The sequence below is a fragment of the Salvelinus fontinalis genome, chromosome 12 (assembly GCF_029448725.1).
Source record: "Salvelinus fontinalis isolate EN_2023a chromosome 12, ASM2944872v1, whole genome shotgun sequence".
Classification (NCBI taxonomy): domain Eukaryota; kingdom Metazoa; phylum Chordata; class Actinopteri; order Salmoniformes; family Salmonidae; genus Salvelinus; species Salvelinus fontinalis.
The window spans coordinates 7,792,002-7,812,607 of NC_074676.1; the positions used below are offsets into that span (position 1 = coordinate 7,792,002).

The 20,606-nt window shown below is 45.9% G+C and overlaps 1 protein-coding gene across 3 annotated transcripts in view; it reads right to left on the reverse strand.

Annotated features, from left to right (window-relative positions):
* The window catches only part of cttnbp2 (cortactin binding protein 2), an 82,441-nt gene that overhangs the window by 1,365 nt on the left and 60,470 nt on the right, over positions 1-20,606 (reverse strand). For 2 of the 3 annotated variants that reach the window (XM_055939545.1, XM_055939544.1), the window contains exons 6-21: positions 19,912-20,011; positions 17,568-17,718; positions 16,433-16,663; positions 12,014-12,131; positions 9,509-9,802; positions 5,106-5,201; positions 4,201-4,280; positions 3,667-3,853; positions 3,021-3,182; positions 2,646-2,827; positions 2,246-2,430; positions 1,871-2,076; positions 1,017-1,199; positions 881-932; positions 312-423; positions 111-212 (exon numbers count right to left, since the gene is read on the reverse strand). In XM_055939545.1, the coding sequence (XP_055795520.1) occupies positions 111-212; positions 312-423; positions 881-932; positions 1,017-1,199; positions 1,871-2,076; positions 2,246-2,430; positions 2,646-2,827; positions 3,021-3,182; positions 3,667-3,853; positions 4,201-4,280; positions 5,106-5,201; positions 9,509-9,802; positions 12,014-12,131; positions 16,433-16,663; positions 17,568-17,718; positions 19,912-20,011 (2,441 nt within the window). Of the gene's footprint in view, positions 1-110; positions 213-311; positions 424-880; positions 933-1,016; positions 1,200-1,870; positions 2,077-2,235; positions 2,431-2,645; positions 2,828-3,020; positions 3,183-3,666; positions 3,854-4,200; positions 4,281-5,105; positions 5,202-9,508; positions 9,803-12,013; positions 12,132-16,432; positions 16,664-17,567; positions 17,719-19,911; positions 20,012-20,606 lie in introns of those variants that run through there. The other variant, XM_055939546.1, reaches the window with a different exon arrangement.

Consider the following 20,606-nt stretch of genomic DNA (forward strand, 5'->3'; position numbering starts at 1 on the left):
CCACCAGACAGTTCACAGTTTTGTTCTAGCCCTGCACGTGATGAGCTGAACTGAATACGTGTGTTAATGCTAGGCCTTTAATTAGAGCCTTTAAGCGCGGTTTGACTCACCGTCTGTGGTCGAGCGGTTGCTTCATGGTCGGTCTTCCGGAGGGGCGATTGTCCACTTGGTGAGCCAGAGAAGACAATGAAGTCCTCCTTGGACCGAGCAATCTGCAACGCAGGAAAAATACAGCCGGCGGAAAACGTCAACCTCATGGTGTGTGTGTATGAGAGAGAGCGAAAGTGAGAGAGCGAGAGAGCGAGCGTTACCTTGCTGATGTCTGGCTCTGACTTGCTGGAGCACATGGTCTGCAGCTCCCTGATCAGATCAGTCTCATCGTCAGAGCAGAGAGACAGACTCACAGGGTCCACATCTACAACACTGCCACCACACACACACACAGTACAACCCCACACACACAGAGTACAGTACAACATCAGTACAATACCACGCAGCACAATACAACAGTACAATCCCACACACACACATACAGAGTACAGTACAACATCAGTACAACCCCACACACAGTACAATCCCACACACAGTACATCAGTACAATCCCACACACAGTACAACATCAGTACAATCAAACACACAGTACAATCACACAGTACAGTACAACAGTACGCACTCAGATAAAACTACACACTGACCCCTGCTGGATGCTCTCAGCAATACTCTATTCTATCACGTCTCCTAGAGGCTTGAACACAGCATATCACATGATCTAAATAACATACTAGAGCCGGCGTCACATTAACCCATTTTACTGCAAAACATTAATAAATGGACACTTCCCAATAGTGTCAAATAAACGTCTCAGGTTAACGTCACTCACCTTGGAGCGTTGCCGTTGGTGATAAAGCGGACATCCGTGTTGGACAATGACCCTGCGGGCAACAAAAGGACAACATGAATATCCGTTATGGCTATTCTAACAGGAATCGTAGGGGAAAACACTGCTTCATCATTACCTTCTCTGAGAGAACCTCCACAGGTCCAGTTGGAGGTGGGGCTCCCCTTCTTTCGTGGGCTGGTATTAGCTCGTCTCCACATGCCGCTGTCCCGCCCCTTCCTGCCACCACTTCCTTTACAGGAGCCAATGGCTGCGAGAGGGAAGGTCCCGCCTTGGAACTCCAACAGGTGCCTGTCAATCTCTGATGAGGGAAAGACACATTAACATTAGGTAGTATTACACTATTCATCTACCTCCCGCCCAACCAGGCAAACAAGTAGCCAACCAGTCTACCTATCATCCGTCCAAAAAAGACAAGACAAATACAATCCTGATTCACATTAAAAGGGGACAAACCCATCCAAGCAAGTCGAGCTGTACTGAGCTGGCCTGGTAACGCATCCACCATAGTTGCTGGACCCGTGCTGGAAATGACAACGTGAAGAGAACATACAGCGCAGTTGTATGCGCAGTTCAGCGCAGTTCAGTTCGGGTTGGCCCTATAATGTGAATTTTTGCCTGGCTACCCATACACGTCGCTCGGGCCAACTGACGTTTCTTCTTCTTCCTCCCTCCCTGACGATTTCTAGAATGCAAAACACATTTTGACCGTTCTGATTGGTCCCAGAAACCGATGGCTTGGGCCAGAGCCGGCCTACATGATGACATGATCAACTTTGAGGCACTGATTGGTTAGAGTTGTTGGAAACAATCCAATGGCTGATGAATTTGTTTCGTACAACGGCCCTCATTTTGAAGACTCACAAATGACTTCTAGGATGGCAGTTTCCGAGTGAACGCATGTAGCGACCCATAGTGCAGCAGAATGAAATTCAGGGTGAGTTGTCAGGCAATAGCGAAGTGTGTACCCACCGTGACGTGGCAGTGGGCATCCCTGCAGGACGGCCTTGTTTAACAGGATGCTGAGGGCAGCCTTGACCACCGCCTGCTGGCCCGAGCTCAGGCACAGGTTGCTAGGCGACACCCGCTGGCCGGAGGAGCGCTTTACCGTCACCCGGGAGACGATGGATTCCTCCACGCGAGGGACCACCACCATGTTCCACAGCCGGGCCAGCCACCTGGAGGAACACACGGGGAAAGAAATACAGAAACAACACAGAATATTGCTGCTCCCCTATCACCTTAGTTTGCTTCAGAAACACACACAGTCAAACATAGTCTAACTTAAATTAAGCTTCAAACATAAGTTTGCACACAGACCCCCTCCCCACACACACAGGTGCATACTTGACGATGGCCTGTGTGTTGTTTGGCACCACGGGGCAGGAGAGGAATAGCTGGGGTCCTAGCAGGGCCTCGTGGGTCCCCAGGCGGGACAGACAGGCATTCAGCTGCTGCCACACACAGCTCACCCAGCACACCGTCCTCTCCAGCAGGCCCTCAGGAGCCTGACCACTGCCACCCCCCTGCGTCTGGAGAGAGAGAGTGTTAAGGGAAAGCCCAGCTTTCCAGAACATCACTATATTTCCAATCTTATCCGAGAAACCCAAGATGGCTGGCCCCCACTTGCGCGAGTAAGATGAATGATCTAAGGTCCGTTTTGTGTTTTCTGCCCTAGCGGATCGAGGTATGGATACAATGATTCTAGGTCTGTTCCTTAAGGGAGCAGTGTGTTCCTGTGACTGACCTTGTGGAGCAGCTTCCTGCGGAGGTGCCTTCCCAGAAGGCCGTGCAGCGGCTCCGAGTCCCAGCGCAGCGTTACCCAGCGGAAGTGCTGTTGGAGGCGAAGCTCTGAGCCCTTGAGGCGGGACTTGGACAGCGTGCCAATCAGAAAACCTCCCTCCTGAAATAGGTGCGGGCCCATGTGGCCTGTTGGGTGGATGATGATTGGGGGTGGTAGTTAGACATTCTGTCATCTATTCATTCTTTCACCCCCTCACAGTTCATCCGCTCACTCACATACTCGCTGGTTCACTCGCCCCCCCCCCCCCCCACACACACACACATATACTCTCATGTATTTATTCATTCAGTCGGCCAGTCTATATCCAGTGGGCCTCACCGTGGAGTAGGTAGGCCGTGCCACGGTTCTCCAGGCCTTCACACAGGTCTCCCAGCAGCTCAGTCAGAGAGTGGGCCTTCTCTAGTCCCTCCAACACCACCACCACACACCGCCCCACCCTACCGCTACACAGCGACACACCACCTACTGGGACCAGGAACCCTGCAGGGAGACGAGGGACAATTTGAATTTTGTATTTCATTGAACCTTTATTTTAGACAGAGAGTCATGTTGAAACCAAGGTCTCTTTTTCAAACGAGCCCTGTAAATCCAGAAAATACACACATCAAATACAGTGAGAGGGAGAGAAGGAAAAAAAGGGGGAAAATCACAAGCTGTAGATTCTATAAACACACAATCCAAGCTCCCTGAACAGAAACAAGGCAGGTATATCTATGTTGCTATATTATAAACTGGGTGGTTCGAGCCTTGATTGCTGATTGGATGACAGCCGTGGTATATCAGACCATATACCACGGGTATGACAAAACATTTATTTTTACTGCTCTAATTACGCTGGTTGCGTCCGGCCTAAGAACAGCTCTTAGCTGCGGTATATTGGCCATATACCACACCCCCTCGGGCCTTACTGCTTAAACACATAGAACAATCCAGTAAGAGTGGAATGTGATTTATATGCATTTACCACAAGTTATGAAGGTGTCCAACAGCTGTTGTTTAGTCAGACTCCTGTCTACCTCCACCCTGATGATGTCACAGGCCACACCCAACACTTCCTGCTTGGTCTTGATGCAGCGGGAGATCTGATTGGCTAGGTACTCCTGACAGCTCCCCTCCAGCCCGTGGAAGATAATGTTACGGTACTGTTCCACCTGAAGAGGGATGAGTGGAAGAGAATATAACAAAGTGACACACTAAGCTCCAAGCGGTTTGAGACACACTTAGGCAGAAATGGGGGACACAGGAACACACAGTCACCACATTCTCATGCTAAAGGAGATGTGGCCAGTAGAGGGCATACTAACATGCATAAAAATACTAGACCCAAAATCCAAGTGACCTATTTTGGGAATCCATATAATGATATGAATATTCTTCTTCTCCTTTTTCTCTGTGTGTGTGTGTGTGTGTGTGTGTGTGTGTGTGTGTGTGTGTGTGTGTGTGTGTGTGTGTGTGTGTGTGTGTGTGTGTGTGTGTGTGTGTGTGTGTGTGTGCGTACCAGGCGGACATAGTTCTGCAGCAGCTGAAGGGGGATAAGAGATTCCAGGGCCAGCTCATCCAGACACGACTCTGACAGACCTGTCAAGAAAGGCAAAACCCACATGGAAATGAGCAATCATAACACAAACACACACACACACACCCAGACGCATAGATATACGCAGGCAGACAGACACACATACACACACTTGAATATCCTCCTGAGAGTTTAACTGTGCTCTGAGCTTCAGATACGCTGTTTCAGTGTCAAAACTAGAGGAATCTCCCCTTCGCTGTCAAAACACACTGTTCTAAGCCGACTGGAAATGAGCCTGGCAATAGAGCTGACAACGTCACGAAAAAAATGACGCGCGCGCTTCAAAAGAGCAGAAGGCTGGATGGCCAGATGGAATAATGACTAGAATCTGCCATGTGGGGACTCGTAGGTGGCTCGTTTCAGCTCCTTTAATCTTGTTCTTGATACCATGTCTTATTTTGAGGTGTTTTGATTGATGTCACGTCTATGCTAATACAACAAAACATTTGCTAGCTAGCTAACCAACAAACTGTAATGATGTATTTGAGACAACAAGTGCTCATTGTGCAAATGTATCGATGGAGACGAAATATAGTCAACAGTCTAAGCCCACCCGGTCTGTTTCGCCCCATAGTTGCGCACGCGTCGGTTTTGTTGCTAAACAACCAACCCATCTATATAAACACAGCAGAAAGAGAAAAAGCTAGCTAAAGATTCCCTGGCAACGCGTCAATACACTGGCAGTGGGTGGACAGGGGCTCGATAGAGACACACACACACACACACACACACACACACACACACTTGGCAGAGGAGAAAAGAGAAGAGAAGAAAAAAGAAAAGAGGAGAGCTGTATTCCAAGATGATCCGGGTTGCCAGATTGGTACCTTTGAGTCTGATGGTGATGTGCTGGCTCAGTGGCTTCCTGACCAGGTCCCATGGAGACAGAGGCAGCTCCTGACCTGGCAACCACACAGTGTCACCTACAACAACAAGACAAAGTGACATGTTAACAACAGCACTGAAGACACATACAATACATGCTATACTAAAAGGCACAGACATTTGCATACCAACAACAAATACAGCATACAAACGTCACCTAAAAATGACACACTGTAGCCATGTCTAGACAAATTTACGTCAACGTCACGTTCACACAGTTGATAATACGTTAAAGGTTCTGTAAGCACACACACGGTGTTGCGCCCACCCACGCACACATTCCCTCAGAGGTGAAAAGAAAGACGAACCCAAAACCCATTGAGGGCGCTGATCTTCACACAGAAATCAGACATTTCCCTGAATATGTCAAATTCTCCCCCCTCCCGCTCTCCTTCCTCCTCTATCTTTCCATCCCTCATCCATAATGCATCCCCAGTCTCCACTGATCTCGTTCTCGCTTTCATCCCTCCCTTGACCGCAGATTCCCTTGCGCTCTCGTCCTTGAGTTTTTGGAAAAGCGGGTGCGTCGGCATAATTCCCACTGACGGTTTCACCTTGACGTGTTAAACAGAGGACAGACCCATTCGCCTTTCCTTTGTCTGAGCTCAGCCTGGATTATCTGTCCCCTGGCTAGGCTAGACTTCACTAAGTCGGTTCAGACCATGTACCAAGCCAATCATTCGTTAGTCTCTTGTGACAGACTTAACATTAACATGTTAAACATGTAATAGTTGATTTGGTTCTCGGGTGCCGAGATTAGTCATTCATAGTAGACGGGACACACGTTAGGGAGTTTGTCCTAACAATGTGACTGGGAAATTACCTCCTTGGAGTGTGTGTGTTCATTCTGGGCAGGCTCTGTGTGAATGTGGTGTGGTCGGGCCAAGCTCAATTAGGCTCATGTTCCAGCCCTCTCCAGCTTGGCCCGATCACAACTTTGGACAGGACCCAGGGATGCGTGCCATCCAACAGAGCTGCAACGTGTGGTGGATGTGCGATACGGAAACAAAAGAGAGAGCGAGAGAGTGGGCGTGCATGTTTGCGTGTGTCTGTGTGAGTGTAACCTTTGCTAAACCAGCTGCAAAGCCAGGTGGCTGGAACGAGCCCTGATGTCAATAATCATCTATGGAGGAGTCAATTCATTCCAAAACGATTCATCCAACAGTCACTGAAATTCAGCTTTTAAGCTGTGAATGTGAATAAAACATAACTAAACCCTACTGACAGTTACTCATAAGGGGACTCATCCTCACAAAAAACGTTTGTTACTTTTTATTTTACGGCCTGCTATTCATTTGCCATTTACTCCTAAATGTGCAAGTAAAATAGTTAAGATATAATTATGTGGAAATTGAGAAAGGGCCGGTGATTCACCAGCAGCTAATCAAATGCTCATCCAGAGGTGGCGCTCCTAGTGGCCGGGGACTTTAATGCAGGGAAACTAACATCCATTTGACCTAATTCCTATCAGCATGTTACATGAGCAACCAGAGGGGGGGGAAAAAATCATTATAGACCACCTTTACTCAACACACAGAGACGTGTACAAAGCTCTCCCTCGTCCTCCATTTGGCAAATCTGACCATAATTCTATCCTCCTGATTCCTGCTTACACGCAAAAACTAAAGCAGGAAGTACCAGTGACTCGCTCAATACGGAAGAGGTCAGATGACGTAGATGCTAAGCTACAGGACTGTTTTGCTAGCACAGACTGGAATATGTTACTGGATTCTTCTGATGGCATTGAGGAGTACACCACATCAGTCAATGGCGTCATCAATAAGTGCATCGATGATGTCATCCCGTACGTACATACCCCAACCAGAAGCCATGGATTACAGGCAACATCCTCACTGAGCTAAAGGGTAGAACTGCCGCTTTCAAGGAGCGGGACTCCAACGCGGACGCTTATAAGAAATCCCGCTATGCCCTCCGACAAACCATCAAACAGGCAAAGCGCCAAAATAGGACTATGATTGAATCCTACTACACCGGCTCCGACGCTCGTCGGATGTGGCAGGGCTTGCAGATTATTACGGACTACAAAAGGGAAGCACAGCCGTGAGCTGCTCAGTGACACGAGCCTACCAGACGTGCTAAATTACTTCTATGTGCGCTTTGAGGCAAGCAACACTGAAGCATGCATGAGAGCACCAGCTGTTCCCGACGACTGTGATCACGCTCTCCGTAGCCGGAGAGCGTGATCACAGTCGTCGGGAACATTCACAAGGCCGCAGGGCCAGACGGATAACCAGGACGTGTACTCCGGGCATGCGCTGACCAACTGGCAAGTGTCTTCACTGACATTTTCAAACTGTCCCTGACCGAGTCTGTAATACCAACATGTTTCTAGCAGACCACCATAGTCCCTGTGCCCAAGAACACCAAGGTAACCTGCCTAAATGACTACCGACCCTTAGCACTCACATCTGTAGTCATGAAGTGCTTTGAAAGGCTGGTCATGGCTCACCTCAACACCATTATCCCACAAACCCTAGACCCACTCCAATTTGCATACCACCCCAACAGATCCACAGATGACGCAATCTCTATTGCAGTCCACACTGCCCTTTCCCAACTGGACAAAAGGAACATCTATGTGAGAATGCTATTCATCGACTACAGCACAGCATTCAACACCATAGTGCCCTCAAAGCTCATAACTAAGCTAAGGACCCTGGGTCTAAATACCTCACTCTGCTGGATCCTGGACTTTGACGGGCCACCCGCAGGTGGTAAGGGTAGGTAACAACACATCGGTCATGCTGATGCTCAATGCGGCGGCCCCTCAGGGGTGTGTACTCAGTTCCCTCCAGTACTCCCTGTTCACCCATGACTGCATGGCCAAGCATGACTCCAACACCATTATTAAGTTTGCCGACGACACAACAGTGGTAGGCCTGATCACCGACAACGATGAGACAGCCTATAGGGAGGAGGTCAGAGACCTGGCAGTGTGGTGCCAGGATAACAACCTCTCCCTCAGTGTGATCAAGACAAAGGAGATGACCATGGACTACAGGAAAAGGGCAGAGCATGCCCCCATTCTCATCGACGGGGCTGTAGTGGAGGAGATGTCCACATAACCAACAAACTGTCATGGTCCAAACACACCAAGACAGTTGTGAATAGGGCATGACAAAACCTATTCCCCCTCAGGAGACTGAAAAGATTTGGCATGGGTCCTCAGATCCTCAAAAAGTTCTACAGCTGCACCATCGAGAGCATTCTGACTGGTTGCATCACCGCCTGGAATGGCAACTGCTCGGCCTCCGACCGCAAGGCACTACAGAGAGTAGTGCGTATGGCCCAGTAAATCACTGTGGCCAAGCTTCCTGCCATCCTGGACCTCTATACCCGGCGGTGTCAGAGGAAGGCACTAGAAATTACCAAAGACTCCAGCCACCCTAGTCATAGACTGTTTTCTCTGCTAAGTCTAGGTCCAAAAGGCTTCTTAACAGCTTCAACCCCCAAGCCATGGCTCCTGAACAGCTAACCAGAACAGACTCCCCCCCCCCATTTTTACACTGCTGCTACTCTGTTATTGTCTATGCATAGTCACTATAACTCTACTTTCATGTACATATTACCTCAATTACCTCGACTAACCAGTGGCCCCACACACTGACTCTGTACCGGTACCCCCTGGATATAGCCTTGTTACTGTCATTGTTGCTCTTTAATGATGTGTTATTTTTCCATTTTTCTTTAAATTTATTGTTTACTTCAGTTAATTTAGTAAATACTTTAACACTTGTTTTTTTTCTTTAAACTGTATTGTTGTTTAAGTAAGCATTTCACTGTAAGGCCTACACCAGTTGAATTCGGCGCATGTGACAAATAACATTTGATTTGAAAACCATTTGTCTAAGAACCATACTTTCCATAGAGATTCCCCTGGAATGAACTCCTACTGTAATAGCGATTCATTGTTGAGAATAAGAGAGATTCGTAAAAGCGATTCAGTTCAGCAGGGAGTCGACGGTCTCCTGTTGGGTGCCATCCATTCCCTCATGCTGACTAAGGGAAATTCGAACTGGAACCCAGGGGGCGGTCGGGAGGCGTTCAGAGGCAGCAGGTGTTTGGAACATTGTCGCACAAAATAGGCCGCAACACCTCTGTAAACTTGGCTCAGGTTGGGAGATGTGGCAGACAAGGCCCTGCATCGCTGCCTGCAACAGCAACCAGGTGCATGCTCTCTGTTTGGGATGTCCTTTAGAGACAGCAGGCTAGGCTACACTTCGGTAAACATACCACTAGCTAAGGCAAGGTGTTAAAGTCATATCGGTATTTATTATAAGCGAACTAGTAAATCATTTGCACAACAACCATTACAGCTCCTTACCTATGAGGATGGAGGCCATGCTAGCGGGGGTCAGTCCCAGGTGTGTGTGTTGGTGGGTGTCATCTCTGGTGGGCTGGTTTGTGTGTTGGTGTGTGTTGGTGTCGCCACAGAGCAGCTGGAGGTGAGAGGTCAAGGCTTGGGCCAGGGCGTAGTTCAGCTCGGCCCAGCGCGTAGCCCGGTGGATACACACACCCCCCAGCACACTCACACACACCCCATCCTTCAACACCTCCAGTGGACACATGGGCTCTCCTGAGCCACTAGACTGGACACACACTAACACCCTGTAGGAGTCTGAGGGAGGGAGGGAGAGAGTGGGGCATAAAAGAACAATAAAAAAGAGAGAGGGGGAGGCAGAGAGAGATCATTCGTTTTACACTGAACAGAAATAGAAAACTGCAACATGTAAAGTGTTGGTCCCATGTTTCATGAGGTGAAACCAAGGATCGCAGAAATGTTTCACATGCACAAATTTGTTCACATCCCTGTTAGTGAGCATTTTATTTATTTATTTTTTATTTATTCCACCTTTATTTAACCAGGTAGGCAAATTGAGAACACGTTCTCATTTACAATTGCGACCTGGCCAAGATAAAGCAAAGCTGTTCCACACATACAACAACACATAGTTCCACATGGAGTAAAACAAACATACAGTCAATAATACAGTGAAAAATAAGTCTATATACAATATGAGCAAGTGAGGTGAGATAAGGGAGGTGAAGGCAAACAAAATATATATATAAATAAATAAAAATATAAAAAGGCCATGGTGGCGAAGTAAATACAATATAGCAAGTAAAAAAAACACTGGAATGGTTGATTTGCAGTGGAAGAAGGTGCAAAGTAGAGATAGAAATAATGGGGTGCAAAGGAGCAAAGTAAATAAATACAGTAGGTAAAGAGGTAGTTGTTTGGGCTAAATTATAGATGGGCTATGTACAGGTGCAGTAATCTATGAGCTGCTCTGACAGCTGGTGCTTAAAGCTAGTGAGGGAGATAAGTGTTTCCAGTTTCAGAGATTTTTGTAGTTCGTTCCAGTCATTGGCAGCAGAGAACTGGAAGGAGAGGCGGCCAAAGGAAGAATTGGTTTCTCCTTTGCCATGATAATCCATCCAGACAGGTGTGGCATATCAAGAAGCTGATTAAACGGCATGATCATTACACAGGTGCACCTTGTACTGGGGACAATAAAAGGCCACTGTAAAAGTGCAGTTGTGTCACAACACAATTCAACAGATATCTAAGTTGAGGGAGCGTGCAATTGGCATGCTGACTGCAGGAATGTCCACTAGAGCTGTTGCCAGTGAATCGAATGTTAATTTCTCTACCACACGCCGCCTCCAACGTAGTTTTAGAGAATTTGGCAGTAGTGGGCATTGTGTCAAGAAGCAGTGCGGCTTGGATGGGTTGTGTTTTTGGAGGACACACGGCTCTATACCTTCGCCTCTCCCGAGTCCGTACAGGAGTTGCAGCGATGAAACAATTGGATACTACGAAATTGGGGAGAAAAAGGGGTAAATTAAAAAAAAAAATTGCCAGAAACCATCTCAGGGACTCTCATCTGAGTGCTTGTCGTCCTCGCCAGGGTCTTCACCTGCAGTTCGGCAGTCATAATCGACTTCAGTGGGCAAATGCTCACCTTCGATGGCCACTGGCATGCTGGAGAAGTGTGCTCTTCACGGATGAATTCTGGTTTCATCTGTACTGGGCAGATGGCAGTCGTGTGGGCGAGCGGTTTGCAGATGTCAGCGTTGTGGACAGTGCCCCATTGTGACAGTGGGGTTATGGTACGGGCAGGCATAATTTATGGACAATTGCATTGCATTTCATCAATTTGAATGCACAGAGATACCCGGACGAGATCCTGAGGCCCATTGTCGTGCCACTCATCCTCCGCCATCACCTCATGTTTCAGCATGATATTGCATGGCCCCATTTCACAAGGATCGGTACACAATTCCTGAAAAATTTCCCAGCTCTTCCATGGCCTGTATACTCACCAGACATGTCACCCACTGAGCATATTTGGGATGCTCTGGATCGACGTGTAAGACAGTGTGTTACAGTTTCCGCCAATATCCAGCAACTTTGCACAGCCATTGAAAAGGAGTGGGACAAAATTCCACAGGCCACAAACAACAACCTGATCAACTCTAAGAGAAGAAGATGTGCCACACTGCATATGAGGCAAAACACAACAGATACTGACTGGTTTTCTGATCAAAGCCCCTACCTTTTATTTAAGTTATCTGTGACCAACAGATGCATATCTGTCTTCCCAGTCAAGTAAAATCCATAGATTAGGGGCTAATGTTGTGTGTATATTTTTGTTCGGGTACAGTATTATTGCAATGTTTGATCCTATGTAATGGAAGCCAATGACATATTTCCACATGACTGAAAAGGGGAATGGAGAACTCAAACACAGAAGAGCCACAGTTGAATCAGGTGCTAGGCTGGAACCAAAAACAAGCGTGCACACACCCTGGTGCTGGTACTCACATAGGTTCTCTAGTAAGTCTTTGCAGTCGTCGGTGGCAACGTCATGGATGGTGCGGTTCCACTTGTCCCTCCTCTCGATGTCCTGGTCACTGTGGCTACACAACACCTCCAGGCAGTCCTGACAACGCACAAAACAGTATGATAAATATTACACAAACAGTTGAAGTCGGAAGTTTACATACACCTTAGCCAAATACATTTAAACTGTTTTTCACAATTCCTGACATTTAATCAGAGTAAAAAGTCCCTGTTTTAGGGCAGTTAGGATCACCACTTTACTAATATTCTAACATTTCACATTCTTAAAATAGAGAGAATTATCTATTTCAGCTTTTATTTATTTCATCACATTCCCAGTGGGTCAGAAGTTTACATACACTCTATTAGTATTTGGTAGCATTGCCTTTAAATTGTTTAACTTGGGTCAAACGTTTCAGGTAGCCTTCCACAGCTTCCCACAATAAGTTGGGTGAATTTTGGCCCATTCCTACAGACAGAGCTGGTGTAACTAAGTCAGGTTTGTAGGCCTCCTTGCTCGCACAAGCTTTTTCAGTTCTGCCCACACATTTTCTATGGAATTGAGGTCAGGGCTTTGTGATGGCCACTCCAATAACTTGACTTTGGTGTTCTTAAGCCATTTTGCCACAACTTTGGAAGTATGCTTGGGGTCATTGTCCATTTGCGACCAAGCTTTAACTTCCTGACTGATGTCTTGAGATGCTGCTTCAATATATCCACATAATTTCCCTCCCTCATGATGCCATCTATTTTGTGAAGTGCACCAGTCCCTCCTGCAGCAAAGCACCCCCACAACATGATGCTGCCACTCCCGTGCTTCACGGTTGGGGTGGTGTTCTTCGGCTTGCAAGCGTCCCCCTTTTTCCTCCAAACATAACGATGGTCATTTATGGCCAAACAGTTCTATTTTTGTTTCATCAGACCAGAGGACATTTCTCCAAAAGGTACGATTTTTGTCCCCATGTGCAGTTGCAAACCGTAGTCTGGCTTTTTTAACGGCGGTTTTGGAGAGGTGGCTTCTTCCTTGCTGAGCGGCCTTTCAGGTTATGTCGATATAGGACTCGTTTTTACTGTGGATATAGATACTTTTGTGCCTGTTTCCTCCAGCATCTTCACAGGGTCCTTTGCTGTTGTTCTGGGATTGATTTGCACTTTTCGCACCAAAGTACGTTCATCTCTAGGATACAGAACGCGTCTTCTTCCTGAGCGGTATGACGGCTACGTGGTCCCATGGTGCTTATACTTGCGTACTATTGTTTGTACAGATTAATGTGGTACCTTCAGGCGTTTGGAAAGTGCTCCCAAGGATGAACCAGACATGTGGAGGTCTACAATTTATTTTTGGCTGATCTCTTTTGATATTCCCATGATGTCAAGCAAAGTGGCCCTGAGTTTGAAGGTAGGCCTTTAAATACATCCACAGGTACACCTCCAATTGACTCAAATTATGTCAGTTAGCCTATCAAAAGCTTCTAAAGCCATGACAACATTCTCTGGAATTTTCCATTCTGTTTAAAGGCACAGTCAACTTTGTGTATGTAAACTTCTGATCCACTGGAATTGTGATACAGTGAATTATAAGTAAAATAATCTGTCTGTAAACAATTGTTGGAAAAATTACTTGTGTCGTGCACAAAGTAGACGTCCTAACCGACTTGCCAAAACTATAGTTTGTTAACAAGAAATTTGTGGAAGTGGCTAAAAAACGAGTTTTAATGACTCCAATCTAAATGTATGTAAACTTCCGACTTCAACTGTACACACACACACACACACACACACACACACACACAGCATTCGGGAAAGTATTCAGACTGCTTAAATTTTTCCACATTTTGTTACGATACAGCCTTATTCTAAAACAGATTAAATAAAATTCAGCAATCTACACACAATGCCCCATGATGACAAAGTCAAATAAAACAGAAATATCCTATTTACATAAGTATTCATTCCCTTTGCTATGAGACTCTATATTGAGCTCAGGTGCATCCTGTTTCCATTGATCATCCTTGATGTTTCTACAACTTGATTGGAGTCCACCTGTGGTCAAGTTAATTGATTGGACATGATTTGGAAAGACACACACCTGTCTATATAAGGTCCCACAGTTGACAGTGCTTGTCAGAGCAAAAAACAAGCCATGAGGTCTTGAATTGGAAACACCAAGACTCTTCCTAGAGATGGCCACCCAGCCAAACTGAGCAATGAGGGGAGAAGGGCCTTGGTCAGGGAGGTGACCAAGAACCCGACAGAGCTCCAGAGTTCTTCTGTGGAGATGGGAGAACGTTCCAGAAGGACAACCATCTCTGCAGCACTCCACCAATCAGGCCTTTAGGGTAGAGTGGCCAGACGGAAGCCACTCCTCAGTAAAAAGGCACACGACAGCCTAGTTGTTTTGACAAAAAGGCACCTACAGGACTCTCAAGACCATGAGAAACAAGATTCTCTGGTCTGATGAAACCAAGATTGAACTCTTTGGCTTGAATGCCAACCATCATGTCTGGAGGAAACCTGGCACCATCCCTTCTGTGAAACATGGTGGTGGCAGCATCATGCCGTGGGGATGTTTTTCTCCCAGGGACTAGGAGACCAGTCAGGATCGAGGCAAAGATGGATGGAGCAAAGTACAGAGAGATCCTTGATGAAAACCTGCTCCAGAGCCCTCAAGACCACAGACTGGGGCGAAGGTTCACCTTCCAACAGGACAACGACCCTAAGGACACAGCCAAGGCAACGCATGAGAGGCTTCGGGACAAGTCTCTGAATGCCCTTGAGTGGCTCAGCCAGAGCCCGGACTTGAACCCAATCAAACATCTCTGGTGAGACCTGAAAATAGCTGTGCAGCGACACTCCCCATCCAACCTGACAGAGCTTGAGAAGATCTGCAGAGAAGAATGGGAGAAACTCCCCAAATACAGGTGTGCCAAACTTGTAGCGTCATACCCAAGAAGACTCGATGCTGTATTCGCTGCCAAAGGTGCTTCAACAAAGTACTGAGTCTGAATACTTATGTAAAAGTGATTTAATTTATTATAATTTTTTCTATAAATTAGAAAACATTTCTAAAAAACAGTTTTTGCTTTGTCATTATGGGGTATTGTGTGTAGATTGAGGGGGGGGGGGGGGGGACAATTTAATACATTTTAGAATATGGCTGTAACGTAACAAAATGTGGAAAAAGTCAAGGGTCTGAATACTTTCCGAAGGCACTGTATGTGTCTGTGTGAAGCAACATGCAAACCCCGCCCACTTCAGGATTCCTCTCTTCCCAGTCTTTAAATCCCTGTTTATGTGCAGTGTAAATGAACTTGTCACGATTGTTGCTGGATTGATTCACATTTCAAAAGAGAACCAATTCTCCAATTCTTGCTTGTACAAAGATCATTTCCCAATTGATTTTACAATCGCGCCAACGTCCGTTATGACTGCTCAAACATGTCGGTCCCCTTCAAAATGTCAAATGTGGATTTTGATCTACATACATTTACAACACCGACCCCTTGGATGGGGATTACACGCATAAAGACAATATTTATACCACAAGACCGAGGAGAAAGCATTCTTTGCACAGGTGAGTGTTCCTTTTTTTGTACAGTTTTTAAAAAAGTTCAGATTTTATTCATTTGAAATGTTCACGAAGTAAATCGCTCCCGAAAAGCAATGGCCCAATCTCATAAATAGGGCTTTTGATCTTGGACACAATGTAAACGATTTGTGCATTGGTCAATTCTAGAGAACCGTGTTTAGAGTATAAAACAGGGGGTATCATTTTCTTAAACATACTCTCCAACTAATGTTGAATATGCAAGAGGACTTTACAAAAACAATCATGAAATCCATGGTGAAAAATACAGGAGCTTAGGAGGTGGATTGTGAGGGGCTGGTACCTTTGAAAGATGCTGGTTTGATAGAGGATCATTTCATGCAAGTGTATTTGTAAATGAGTTATTTTCAAACATTATTATTCTAACAATATCATTTAAAAAACACATAGGCCGTATATGGTTGAAAAATGTTAGCATGGGTCGTTTCAAATAATAGTTTTATTTATATTTGACAAAGTTGAAAACGCTATTTCCCATCCAAACTGGCGGATGACATTGACTTCTTGTCCGTCAGGATACAATTATACAACGTGCTAAAATTGAGTCAATATTTAAATGGGGATTATATATATTTTTTATTCAGAAAGTGTTAAGTACCTCACTCCATAATGCAGCAGTTACATTTAGTAGAACTGTGTGTGTGTGGGGGGGGGGGGGGGTGTATGTGTAAGCATGTGCATTTTTGTTTGTCTCCAATTAACAAATGGAAAAATATGGTCAATGTGTCTATGTGCATACATACAGTAGGTCTACATTGCTGTGGGCTTACAGTACATAAGTCATGTCCCAGTACCTTGAAGCCTCTGGCAGCAGCGATGTGTGCAGCGGTCCAGCCCTCACAGTTTGCCTGGTTCAGCAAGGTGCTGGATAGGATCGGGACCATGGCAGGACCAGGGCTATGTTCAGAGCTATGGCTGTGGTCAGGGTCATGGTGTGTGTGGTCAGGGGGAGGGTGGCAGAGGAGAAGACGCAGAGTGTCCACATGTCCCGAGCTAACCGCTGCGTGGAGAGCCGTGCAGCTGTCCTGTGGATCACACACACACACACACACACACAAAGACATAAGCCACCTGCACACACTCCAAGCTGTTCCAATTTAAAATGCACACAACATTGGAAATACTTTCTGTGAAGTATTGGTTAATATGACTTCTGCAAATATGATGTTGACCAAAATAGCCCAGTGGAGCTTCATTTGTACGCAGTATCCCTCGGGACAACACGGTGGCTATTCACAGAGGGGCGTCACCAAGACATTTAGACATAGCTGTCTAAATACACAACTAAGCAAAACACATTCATAAATAATTGGCAACAACAATACCGTGAGTAATTAGTCACATCCCATATGGTTTCTTTAAAGATACAGGAAATCTATAAGTGAAACACTGATCGGCAGGTAGAGCGTTGGGCCAGTAACCGAAAGGTTGCTGGATTGAATCCCCGAGCTGACAAGGTTCAAGTCTGTCGTTCTGCCCCTGAACAAGGCAAATAACCCACTGTTCCTAGGCCGTCATTGTAAATAAGAATGTGTTCTTAACTGACTTGCCTAGTTAAATAAAGGTTAAATAAAATAAAAAAAGTATTTTAAATGATCTGACTAAAAGGCTCTGATCTCTTGCTTTCTGCTCCTATGCCATGTTGTGAAGCTCCATGTGTTGTGATGCAAATGTGAAAAGTGAATTCCCTTGGTGTTTCGAAGCGTATGTGTTCTAGGGACTGACTACATGCCACGACTCGCCTATCAGACATTAAAACCCAATGAGCTTTCTGTGATCTTGATTGACTGGGGATAAAAAGTCAAATGATCTCAGTCCTGAGTGTGACAATAAGGGCCAGTTGAGGACCATCTGAATATAGGAGAAATGTAGGACAGGGGAGGACAATGAGGCACGGGTGAGGACATCTGGCGCCAGTTGGGGACTTACGGTGGTGGATCGTGAGCGGTCTGCCCCGGCGTTGAGCAGGGCTCTGGTACAGTCCAGCCTGCCAGCTCCGCTGGCCACGAACAGAGGGGTCTGTCCACCCACAGCCCCATGATCCACATCAGCCCCACCAGACACCAGGGCCTCCACACACCTGGACATGGGACATACACATGAGAACAGGTCAGATTACACACACACGGGCGGTTCCGTGGTTTTTGATGCATCCTCAGGTCAGTACCAAGCGCACATCGTTCAATTCATTTGGCTTCACAAAGATTAACTGGTTAGTCCTTATTTTAGTCTGGGACTCCCTAGTCTAGAACACATTTTTTTATATGGATTCATTTAAGTAGAATTATCTTCGTCCTGATTTATATTAAACTCTGTCCGGGAAACAGCCCCATAGAGGTAGTGAAACTCTGTGAAACTTAAAAGTTATGGTAACATTTCTACGCTGTCAAACGGTCACCCTTTTTCTGTATTGCAGACATAGGTCAGTGTGTGTTCACGTTCGTGTGTGCGTGTTCGTATTAGCCCTGGCCAGCTGGTGAATGTGCAGTGCTGTAATATCTGATCACAGTAGTATTAATAGTGGGGGTAGCCGATCGGCACGCTGACAGTCACTCACACAGAGTGGTGTTTCACTGTCTCAAAACGTTTACTGGAGCACTGGTAACATGCATTCCAGTGGGGGCTGGTAGGAGGAGTTATAGGAGGACGGGCTCATTGTAATGGATGAAATGGAATAAATGGAACGGAGTCAAACGTGGCTTCCATATGTTTGATACCGTTCCATTTATTCCATTCCAGAATTCAAAATTATCCCATCCTCCTATACCGCCTCCAACCAGCCACCACTGTTCATTCCTAGGTCAGGGCTACTTTACTCAGGATGCCTCTACACTCAACAGAGGATGGATGTGTGCCCAGCACAGCTCACATAAAGGACAGGACATCCCCAGCTGCTCCTGTCTCACGTCACTCTGCAGGCGTCCGCAGGGGGGCGCCAGAGAAGTAGAAGATTACAACTGCCCCTAGACCAGGGGTGGGAAACCCCTAATTAAAACTTGTTAAAGGATCGGACCCTTTTTTTTCAATTTTCGCCTAAAATGACATACCAAACTAACTGCCTGTAGCTCAGGACCTGAAGCAAAGATATGCATATTCTTGATACCATCTGAAAGGAAACACTTTGAAGTTTGTGGAAATGTGAAATGAATGTAGGAGAATATAACACATTAGATTTAGTAAAAGATAATACAAAGATTTTTTTTTTTTTTACCACCATCTTTGAAATGCAAGCGAAAGGCCATAATGTATTATTACAGCCCAGGCAAAATTTTGATTTTGGCCACTAGATGGCAGCAATGAACCATTGCATATCTGTTCAAAATGTTGTATCAAGACTGCCCAAATGTGCCTAATTGGTTTATTAATACATTTTCAAGTTCATAATTGTGCGCTCTCCTCAAACAATAGAGTGGTATTCTTTCACTGTAATAGCTACTGTAAATTGGACAGTGCAGTTCGATGAACAAGAATGTAAGCTTTCTGCCCATAGATATGTCTATGTCCTGTGATTTTTTGTCTTGTTACGTACAACCTCATGCTAATCACATTAGCGCAACCATCCAACAGGAGGGGGGGGGGGGGGGGGCCCCGATCCCGTTGAGGTTAAAGACACATTTAAAAATTGTTTAACTTCATATTCATCTCCAGCAGCATCCCAACATATGTGAAAATTGCACGTTATGTTTAGCAGTAAGGAAGATAAGTGTTTCGAATGACATCGGTGTGCATCGTGTAATTATAACCAATTATGTGTAGGGTTTGTCTACTAATTGGTTGATGATGTCATCTTCCTCAATCTTTTTGTACAACAAAACGTAGAAAAGCACCATTTTTCACATATGTTGACGTTGGGGTGGTGCTGGAGAAGATGAATATGAAGTTGAAACATACATTTCCCTTTATGGATTCGGGGCAGGTAAGCTGATCCTAGGTCTGTGCCGTAAAGGCAACTTTTACTCTGAGCCGCCAAGTCCATCCAAACACGGAAGGCACTATAGTTGAGAGGATACTATATTTAACATGTACAGTAAGTAACACGATGACATGTAACACGCTTAGCGCAGGATTTGACAGTTTGCTGTGTGTTATACATATGAGACACAATATCTGTCAGTTTGTATGCGTGCCAAATACTGAGCCGACAGTTACTGCCAGTGGCTCTGTGTGGAACCAGATATTGGGGGGGGGAGGGGGGGGGGTGTGGTATATAGCAGTGACTGTTTTTAGAGACAGGTTGATGTAAGAATAGGGGTTGTGTGCGTTGTGCACCAACCTGTGGTGTCCGAACGCGGCGGCAAAGTGTAAAGGCGTAAATCCGTTTTCATCAGAAACATCAGCAGACACCCCTGAAGTCAGCAGCAGCTTAACACAGTCTGAGAGAGGGTGGGAGAGAGAAACAACCATTGATTGCTCAGTTCTCTGTCCTTTCCTTTAACTTAAACGAGTTTTACTTGTGCCTCTGTACATTAGCACCGTTTGCGGATCAACAACCATTGAATGACAGAACACTATCAAACGTGAAAGGCTTCAAATCTTGGCTGCAATAGGTATTGTGTGTGTGTGTGTGTGTGTGTGTGTGTGTGTGTGTGTGTGTGTGTGTGTGTGTGTGTGTGTGTGTGTGTGTGTGTGTGTGTGTGTGTGTGTGTGTGTGTGTGTGTGTGTGTGTGTGTGTGTGTGTGTGTGTGTGTGTGTGTGTGTGTGTGTGTGTGTGTGTGTGTCTATTGCCTAAGAGTGGAACAGCAAGGGCTTTATCTGACACACTTGAGTGAGCTGTCCCTCGAGGCCACAATTCCCATGTTGTCTATCTACAGTAATTCTGTTCTTCATAACAATGATAATACCTGTATTGACTAAAATGAATCAACGGATTTGAATATCTTCAGGTGTGTATCATATATGTTTTTGAACTGACTCCATGCACACTCACTAGACTACCCATACACTCACACACACTTCAATGACACACAC